This window comes from Anser brachyrhynchus (assembly GCF_964034855.1).
Source record: "Anser brachyrhynchus genome assembly, chromosome: Z".
Taxonomy (NCBI): domain Eukaryota; kingdom Metazoa; phylum Chordata; class Aves; order Anseriformes; family Anatidae; genus Anser; species Anser brachyrhynchus.
In genome coordinates this window covers 21,658,903-21,669,293 of record NC_137697.1, presented here as the reverse complement: position 1 = coordinate 21,669,293, position 10,391 = coordinate 21,658,903, and the positions used below count along the sequence as shown (strand labels likewise).

Sequence of the window (10,391 nt, the reverse complement as noted above, 5' to 3'; positions counted from 1 at the left end):
CCTGTAGCAGACGCTTTCTTGGTTACTGAATGTGTGTGTGCCAGCAAAGACCCCCAGCAAGGAGTTGTCTGGCAGGCACGCCAGCTCCAGAAAAAGAGTGGGGCTGTGAACCAGCTTCGTTCCCAAAAAAGGGTTTGAGTTCATCCAGACTGATTCTGGATGTCTATACAGAGCACTGTCTGGACAGTTCCTATCCCTGGCGTGAACTCTTGCTGCTAATGCAAATACAGTTCCGATAAAAGCTGTGGTAGATGTCCCACACTCCCACTCCTAGCTGCCTTTCAAGGTGGAGTGAGAACTCTTGCTGCTCAAAGTGCTTTTCAGATGTACTGTCCCTATCTGTCTTCTGGGACATGGCTCACCACCTTTGAGGTTCTCTCTTTTTTCCTGCATCACTTTGCTTATGGCAGTAACACTGCATAATGACACCTGCTGATACAGAGAGGTGATGGTTTGGGTTTCAAGTGGTGCCCTCATTCCTGCAACAGCATCTCTGTTCCATAGATACTCTCTGTTGCCTCAGGTGAAGTTTGTATTTCAGGCAGATATATCTTGCTTTAGTTGCAATTACATCCAGTGATGCTCCTAGTGCTGACAATTCTGGGTCTTGTCCTCCTACCTAGAGATTACTGCTGGACCCAACGTTGCTTTGTACTATCCTCCGGGAGGGGATCTACCTCTGAAGCTACCCTTAATCTCTACAGTGGTCTAGGGCCTTTGCACTGTATAATACATTACAATGCAAAATTACCTACTGTCCCATTTTCACCACTGCTTTATGTTCAGTCAGCTTCACAATCTACCCAGGGGAACGCTAACGGCTTTAGCTCCACCTTTTTAGGTTCTTCCCCAGTCACAGAACCCAACAGCATTCCTACTAGGACTCCTAGGCTATCTGTAAAGATGTGATGGGGTGACTGAGACTGGCAACCAAGCCCCTACCTAGCTGCTTGTCCAGCGGTTCCAGCAGGATGCTGGCGAGAATCAGGACAAGGGGGAGAAAACACAGCTGTTTTGCCCTTACACTGTGTTAAAATGCTGTTCTCTGAGAACAAATGGAAGGCAGTCCCACAGTAAGGGTATGTTAGAATCATAGAATCACAAAATACCCTGATTTGGAAGGGACCCACAAGGATTATGGAGTCCAATTCCTGAGTCTGTGCAGGACCATCCAAACAATCAGCCCATGTGTCTGAGTGCGTTGTCCAAACACTCCTGGAACTCCAGCAGAGCAGGCTCGGTGCTGTGACCGCTGCCCTGTCCCAGTGCCCGACCACCCCCTGGGTGCAGAACCTTTCCCTAACGCCCAGCCTGACCCTCCCCTGTCCCAGCTCCATGCCGTTCCCTCGGGTCCTGTCGCTGTCCCCAGAGAGCAGAGCTCAGCGCCTGCCCCTCCGCTCCCCTCGTGAGGGAGCTGCAGGCCGCCATGAGGCCTCCCCTCAGCCTGCTCTGCTCTGGGCTGAGCAAACCAAGGGACCTCAGCTGCTCCTCATACATCTTGCCCTCTAGACCCTTCACCATCTTTGTTGCCCTCCTTTGGACGCTCTCTAATAGTTTTATGTCCTTTTTATACTGTGGTGTCCAAAACTGCACACAGTACTGAGGTGAGGCCTCACCAGCACAGAGCAGAGCAGGACAATCCCTTCCTGGTGCACCCCAGGGTAGGGTTGCCCCTCCTGGCTGCCAGGGCACACTGCTGGCTCGTGTTCAGCTTGCTCTTGAACAGAACCCCCAGAGCCCTTTCTGCAAGTCTGCTCTCCAGCCTCTCATATCAAAGCTTCCAGTCAACTGGGCTCTCTCCAGATTCCTAAGTCTTTTGAAAAATAATTGAGAGAGGTCTTGTGATGATAGCAGCCAGCTCTCTGAGTACCCTGGGATGAATCCCATTGGGTCTCGTAGATTTCTATGCATCCAGCTGGAACAGCAAGTCCCACACAAGTTTGAGGTTGGATGGGAATTCCTTGTTACTGCAGTCACAGTCCTCCAACTCAGGGCTCTAGGGGTCCCAGAGCCCATCATTGGTGCTGAAGACAGACGCAAAGAAGGCATTAAATATCTCTGCTTTGTCTATACCCCTGTTTGTGAGATGACCATCAAGTAACAGACCAATGTTACCTCTGGACTTCCCTTTGCTGATAACATATTTAAAAAAAAAACTTTTTATTGTCCCACACAGTACTGGTCAGCCTCCACTCTAATTGAGCTTTGGCCACATGCATTTTCTCCCTACAAAGGCAAACAGCATCTCTGTAGTCCTCCCATGTTGCCTGACCTTGCTTCTAGTGGCCATGCACTTTTTCCACCTAAGCTCTAGAAGAAGATCCCTGCTCAGCCAAGCCCCTCCTGCCCCACCTGCTTGACATCTGACATTTGGAATTGCCTGTTCTTGTGCTCTTAGGAGGTGGTACTTAAACATTGACTGGCACTGACGGACCTTGATTCCCTCAAAAGCAGTTTCCCAGGGGACCTTACTACCTAGTTCCCTGAGCAGCCTGAAGGCTGCCCTCTCCATATTGAGGGTTGAAATTTAGTGGCAGTTTTGGTGGCAGTTTTCCTCCTATTACCAAAGATTTTATACTCTACTACTTCATGATCACTATGGCCAAGACAGCCACCAATCACCACTTTACCCACGAGACCCTGTCTGTTCACAGACAACAGATCTAGGAGGGCACCTTTCCTAGCCAGCTCCCTTAGTACCTGTATGAAGAAGTTATCATCAAGGTGTTTTAGGAATCTCTTGGACCTGTTCAAATCGTCTGTGTGGTACTCCCAGTCCACGTCTGGCAAGTTGAAGTCCCCCATAAGGACAAGGGCAGGTGATCTAGAGATGTCTCCTAGTTCCTTAAAGCATATTTCATCCCGCCTGGGTGGTCTATAGTAGACTCCCACGATGACATCCCCTTTATTTGCTTGTCCCTCAGTCCTTACCCAGAGCTCTCACACGTGTTCTCACCAACTGCAAGCTCCATACAGCCCAGCCCCTCCATTACAGACACTGCCACCCCTACCCTGCCCTGCCCTGCCCAACCCTCCTGCAGAGCCTGTAAACATCCATCATAACACACCAGTCACAGGCCTCTTCCCACCAGGTTTCACTTATGCCAATGAAGTAGCTCTTGGACCGAGCCAAGGCTTCCAGCTCCTCTTGCTTGTTCCTCATGCTGAACGCATTGGTGCAGAATCATTTCAAATGTGCTTCATTGTAGCCAGCACCTCCTGGAGCAGACTGAAGGATCTCACTAGCACGCAGTCCCTCAAATTTTGGCATACCGTCTCATAGCTTATCGTTGACGTGCCTGTTTTTATCTCTTTCCCCCTTCGTATCTAGTTTAAAGCCCTGCTGGTCAGCCCTGCTAACCCCCACACAACAATCCTTTTCCTTTATGTTGTACACTACATAATCCGTTATGTTGTAGACTATGTAATTATTAATCCAAATTCTCAGAGAAGGGGTCTTCAGGAACACTGAGGAGACAGTCACCCTGCTGACAGAGAGCTATGTAAAGCTGGACTGAAAGACATATTTTTACATTATACATACATTAAAATGAGTGGGCAATAGTTTTACCATCACTTTTTTTTTTTTTTCTCAATCAGTGGTTAACCCATACCCCATACACATTTAAGCCTGCTTTATTATATATACTGTGTACTGGTATATTGCCAAGGACAAAACTTTTATAAAAGGTACTCAGAAAAAGCCACGTGTCAGTGTAAAAATTCTTACAGCAGTCCATCTTTTGCATGTGACAGCTGGCATAGGACTACCTTTCTCTGTGTGAGCTGGTACCGTTTAAAGATAGTAAAATAGTTAAAATTACTTCAGCTTTTGAGAATATCAGCTCTAAGGAGAGTTTGCCATTAGTGAGGAAAATGAGCCATATGGAGAGACATCATTGTTAGCACAGTTTCTGACTAAAGAGAATTGCACTTTTGCAGGAACTATCTTGGGTTTCCCATCTGAAAATTGTTTCTGGGTTAGTCTTGAGAAAATCAGTACTTGACACTCACTGAAGAGATGTTCTCATGGCAATTTCTTTGATATTTGACAAAGTAGCCTAAAATGGTAGTGTAAGATCCAGAGGGGGACAGTCACATAGCATAGAAAACTACATGCAACTTTAGTTTCTGCTCTGGTGGTAAGAGTTTAAGAACACAGCCAAGTCTGGAAGTCACTTGGAGCTCATTAAACTATCATCTCACTTGACGAATGTTCCTGCTTAGCAAGGTAGCGCAGAATAAACCATAATTTGTATTACAATGAGGCTGACAATGTCATCAGTTATTTGATGTTTGTTGCCTTCTCTATCACTGTCTTTATGCTGTAAATTTATGCCCATAATTTAAGATGGTAGCCCAGCTAATTGTTTGTGGCAAAATAGCTAAGAACTACCAACATCCCTGAGTTACCTGCTAAGACATGAGATCACTTAATGAGTAATCCTCGTGCTGAAATTGTCAACAAATTTTACAATTTTTAATTGTGAAATCATGCACTATGTAAATTGCCTATTGTATAACTATAGAGTAATTAATTTTAACAACTGTGCAGTCAGATTTGTGGGGTGGGAGGCTTTCTGCTATTAATTCACTGCCAGCAAATGGAGAATGCTGCATGCATATTCAGAAAGCAATTTTGATTGACAAAGGCGACAAAGTGGGGATTCAGAACCAAAGCCTGTGAGATGAATGGGGAAAAAAAAAGAAAAGTTTTATTAACAAGGAAGAAAAAAAAATTACATCCAGCATACACTCAGCTGACCCTCCCTTCACTGTTCATGCTATTTCAACACATAAATGAGGCTGGGCTGCCTGTTTTGCAAAGATAATTTCCCTGCAGGGGCTCTGCAGGGCGGTTTCTGCTCTGTGCATTCGAAATGTGATATGGAGCTGAGTTAAAGGCCTGGCCCCATATGCTACTCAGCTTCCCTTACACAGACAGATGTATAATGAGAGTTTTAAAGGGAGATGAACAGAACCTAGGTAGGAGGCTGGAAATACAGCGCTGAGCTTCTATTTCTATCTGTATTTCTCTCCATCGCCTCCATCTGCCTGACCGAGTGCCTTTTGGGTCTGCTGCATCTTGTCTTGAACGAGGGCAGAAAGAAAAGCTCACTTTAAGATACTTTTAAGGTACAGAGGTGCAGTTATGAGGGTGCTCTTCAGGGCCTCCTCTTGGAGGCCGTGCAGCTCGGCAGCTCCAGGGTGCTGCCTATTCACAGCCAGTGAGGGGATTTGGGGACGCCGTGCTTTTGGGGGAGCCTCTTGTGCTCACCTACGTGGGCTGAGCTCGCCCAGCCGAGGGCACTGCTGGTTTTATGCTCTGAGGTTTTGTATCGCTCCTGAGAGCGTGGGGCACGACTAGCAGGGATCCGCCCGGCTCACAGCTGCCCGGCCGGCCGTAGGAGCCCTCAGCACCCTGAGGAAGCTCCCTGAGGAAGCTCCCTGCCGCGCCCCTTCCCCGCCTCCGCCACCTCCTGCCCTCCACCCGCCTCCCGCGGCCGGCGGGGCCGGGCGCTGAGGGGCGGCGCGGCACCACGGGGCGGCGGGGGCTCGGGGCTCGACTCCCCGCTGCCTGCAGGCCCCCGCCGGGCCGCGGGGTGGTGCTGCCGCCGCTCCTTCTCTGCCTCCTTCCCTTCCTCCTTCCCTCCCTCCCTCCCTCCCGCCGCCGCCTGGGCAGCCGCCGGCCGCAACATGGAGGCCCCCCCCGTTACCATGATGCCCGTGACGGGCGGTACGGTCAACATGATGGAGTACCTGCTGCAGGGTAGGGCAGCGGGGCCCGGCGGGGAGGAGACTCCTTGCCCGAGGGGTGTCTGTGTGGGGTGTTCGGGGTGTTTGGGGGGGTGTTTGGGGTGTGTGTGAGGTGTTTGGGGTGTGTGTGAGGTGTTTGGGGTGTCTGGGGGGTGCTTGGGGGGTGTTTGGGGTGTATGGTGTCTGTGGGGTGTGGGCAACGGCCGTTGTGTCTCTGCCCGCCTCAGGCAGCGTCCTGGACCAGAGCCTGGAGAGCCTGCTGCACCGCCTGCGCGGCTTGTGCGACAACATGGAGCCGGAGACCTTCCTGGACCACGAGATGGTGTTCCTGCTGAAGGGGCAGCAGGCCAGCCCCTTCGTGCTGCGGGCGCGGCGCTCCATCGACAAGAGCGGCATGCCCTGGCACCTGCGCTACCTGGGCCAGCCGGAGATAGGGGACAAGAACCGGCACGCGCTGGTGCGCAACTGCGTGGACATTGCCACATCGGACAACCTGACGGACTTCCTGGTGGAGATGGGCTTCCGCATGGACCACGAGTTCGTGGCCAAAGGGCACATGTTCCGCAAGGGCATCATGAAGATCGTGGTCTACAAGATCTTTCGCATCTTGATGCCGGGCAACACGGATAACATTGAGCCGCTCTCCCTCTCCTACCTTGTGGAGCTTAACGTGGTAGCTCCAGCCGGACAGGATGTAGTCTCCGATGAGATGAGGAACTTTGCAGAGCAGCTAAAGCCTCTGGTGCATCTGGAGAAAATTGACCCTAAGAGGTTAATGTGATTGAAAAGCTGGGCAGCTAAGCATTGCTTTCACCAGGGTTCTTCAGGGCTGTTCTTATAAAATACCTTTCAATCAAAATATTGAAAATTTGAAAGATTGAAAAGATTGAAAGATTTGAAATACCTTTGAAATCAAAACATGGAGAGGGGAATAAAGGACTACATAGCAATGTTTTGTTAGTTGCAGGTACTAATTATTTTTTCCCACATTTGCGGATTGTGAAAAAAAGGATGTGATTTACCTGCTTTAGTGTACCTGCTTTGGCAGGGGGGTTGGACCGAGTCATCTCTGGAGGTCCCTTCCAACCCCTACAATTCTATGATTCCGTGTTTCTTTGAATAAAGTGAGAAGCTTCTAGAAAAACAGTGCCATTCAAAACATCATTAACTACTAGTATTGGTAACGTCCCCCTGCTTGTTGGGGAAATACTTGTTAGAAAGCACAATGCCTAGTAATCCATCAGACTTAGTGGAATTTATACACCTTTGTACCTACACCTCAGTGCAGTGTTGTTTTGTTTTTAAAGTACTATTCTTGTATACCACCTATTAACACTTCTAAATAATACATGAAACTGATAGCCTTTAATGCAAGAGGTGTTTATAACAAGCATAAAACCAGGAACTGTGCACAGCATAAAAGAGCAAGAGTATACCTATTTATGATAAATTAATAAGACAGAGTGTATGTAACAGAAACAGCTGTGACAAAGAATACTTTATAATGAACCTGTTTCTGATATTACAAAAGCTAGAATTAGAAAACAATTTATCAATATTACAACCACAAGAGGTTTTTAAAAATCTGTTAAGTGCTATTCCATCTACTTCACTGAAGTTGAGCATGGCAGTCCCAGTTAATGAGCAGCAAGTACATTTTTAGTATTAAGATTCCTCTCATCTGACAGGTAATACTGAAAATTAAAACCAACAAGACTATCATGTCTGGACCTGTGCAAAGCATTTGATACTGTCCCATGTGACATCCTTGTCTCCAAATTGGAGAGACACGGGTTTGATGGATGGACAACTCAGAATTGGCTGGATGGTCACACACAGAGATGCAGTCAAGGGCTCAACGTCCAGGTGGGAGATGAGTGGTGTTCCTCAGAGGTCAGTATTGGGACCGGCACTGCTTAACATCTTTGTTGGTGACAAGCACCTGGGGGTGCTGACTGATGAGAAGCTCAACATGAGCCGGCCACATGCACTTGCAGCCCAGAAAGCCAACCATATCCTGGGCTGCACCAAAAGCAGCATGGCCAGCAGGTCGAGGGAGGGGATTGTCCCCCTCTGCTCTACTCTCATGGGACCCCACCTGGAGTGCTGTGTTCAGCTTTGGGGCAGTGTTGGAATGAGTAAGTTAACAACCAAAATTTTCAACACCAGGACGTGATCAAGATAAAGAGTAACATGCTCAACGAGTGCATGCTCTACATAAGGAGGCATGAGAATAACAGTATCTTTGCACTGGCTAAAGAATGCTATTATGCTGAATTCATAACGATGATTTTCAAAAGAGGATGCAAACAATGTGATGACCTGTGTGACTTTGCTAGACTCAAAACACTCAGACTCAAAGTATGTTCTGGAGGGTACGGGCACACCTACAATTACTTTGTTCACCTGTGACTCACACATGACTGACACTCACCGGACAGCACATTATCCTGGGGTTTTGAGTCTGCATTTTTAATTTTTTTTTTAGCATAGGGTTGTCACACGTGACTTCCCAGGGGCTGAGGGGTAATTCCAGGGCTCTGGCTGTGCCAGGAAGCTGAACTCACCGGGTTGTTCCATGACTCAGTTGCAATCCCATCCCATGTGGTGAGATTCTTCAGGGCTGTTGTCATGTCCAACCAGTGTTACACTAGCTAGGAATCACTTGCCACAGATTTCCAAGATCCATGGCCTGTCTCATCACACAAAATTTTAGAGAGAAACTCAATAGATCAGAACTCTTGAGCATCATATGGTAGCTTTTCCAAGGATACTTACTTGTAAGTATACATAAAGAAAGTGACAAGTGTCTAGACCCTTCCCATAGCATCTGAAAGGAACTCACTCAGAAAAAAACTTGGTCAATTAGCAGAGGGGCAAATAAATTACTGAAGACTTACTGTACATGCTTGTTCTATTGACGATCCACAATAATGTCTTTAAAGGCTCAAAACAGCAACAGAATTATGGAGTTAATGCAGACCCCAGATGCTCAACAGAGGCATTAAAAACAAGGAGTGTGGTGATAGAAACTAGCCTTCAGTATACAGTCACCTCACACTCTTCTCTGCTCTTTAATTTTAATCTCAAAACAATACCCAGAAACTATGCACATTTAAATGCTGTTGTTTGTTTGTTGCTGTTGCTTTGTTTTTTGTTTTTGTAAGGGGGAAAAGGCTTGTCAGTTACAGTGACAGAAAGGAAAATCCCACCTTGAAGGTCTGACAGACCTGATCAAACAAGAGTAGGCTGCTGAATGGAAATGTCCTAATTATTAAAGCGAGGCTTACACCACACAATAGTTGGACCTATTGTTGTTTAAAGTTCCCCCCTCAAATCTTTTAAAAAGTTCACTTTAAGAAAATTAGTTTGAACCTTGAAAACTGCAGCACTCCATACTACGACCCTTCCTTGTTCCAGCTGTAGTCTGTTCTTAGAAGAAGCAGGTGTGCAAAGGAAAAACCTTACTGCATCAATGGTTACAGCTCAAGAAAATTTGACATAGTCAGGCACATAATACTCAAAAAGTGTAGCCCTTCCCTTTATCTAACGGAATATGCTTTTATCCTATGATATTTTTTATAGCTGGAGACTAAAGATAATGATCTTAATTATAAACACCAGTAAATTTCATGGCATAACCCTAACCAGTGATTGATGTTTATGGATTTGAGGGATGGACCACACAGTGGGTGAGGAATTGGGCGGATGGTCACAGTCAAAGAGGTGCAGTCAAGGGCTCGATGTCCAGGTGGGATATGAGTGGTGTTCCTCAGGGGTCTGCATCTGGGACCGGTGCTGTTTAACATATTCATTGGTGACAAGGACAGTGGGATTGAGTGCACCCTCAGTGAGTTTGCTGATGACACCAGGCTGAGTGGTGCCATTGACACACTGGAGTGAAGGGATGCCATCCCGGGGGACCTGGGCAGGCCTGAGAGGTGGGCCTGTGCGAACCTCATGAGGTTCAACAAGGCCAAGTGCAAGGTCCTGCATCTGAGCCAGGGCCATTCCAAGCTCCAATACAGGCTGGATGAAGAATGGATTGAGAGAAGCCCTGAGGAGAAGGACCTGGGGGTGCTGGTTGACGAGAAGCTCCACATGTGCACTCATAGCCCAGAAAGCCAACCATACCCTGGGCTGCACCAAAAGCAGCGTGGCCAGCAGGGCGAGGGAGGTGATTCTGCCCCTCTGCTCTGGCCTCATGAGACCCCACCTGGAGCGCTGCATTCATCTCTGGGGCCCCCAGTGTAAGAAGGACATGGATATATTGAATCAGTCCAGAGGAGGGCCACGAAGATGATCAAGGAGCTGGAGCACCTTTCCTATGACGACATGCTGAGGGAGTTGGGGCTGTTCAGCCTGGAGAAGAGAAGGCTCCGGGGAGACCTAATGGTGGCCTTCCAGTACCTGAAGGGGGCCTTACAGGAGAGCTGCGGAGGGACTCTTTGTCAGGGAGTGCAGTGATAGGACAAGGGGGAATGGCTTTAAACTAAATTAGATACAAGGTGGAAATTCTTTACTCAGAGGGAGGTGGGGCTGAGGCACTGGCACAGGTTGCCCATAGAAGATGTGGATGCCCCAGCCTTAGGAGTGTTCAAGGCTGGCTTGGATGGGTCTTTGAGCAATTCTAT

The 10,391-nt window shown here is 48.0% G+C and overlaps 1 protein-coding gene across 1 annotated transcript; it reads left to right on the top strand.

Moving 5' to 3' along the window:
- Positions 1–5,541: 5,541 nt before the first annotated feature.
- On the top strand, positions 5,542–6,704 carry MED18 (mediator complex subunit 18). The gene is made up of 2 exons (XM_080573625.1): positions 5,542–5,770; positions 5,985–6,704. The coding sequence occupies exons 1-2, from the start codon at positions 5,698–5,700 to the stop codon at positions 6,536–6,538; spliced, it is 627 nt and encodes a 208-aa protein (XP_080429751.1). The 5' UTR covers positions 5,542–5,697; the 3' UTR covers positions 6,539–6,704.
- Positions 6,705–10,391: the final 3,687 nt, after the last annotated feature.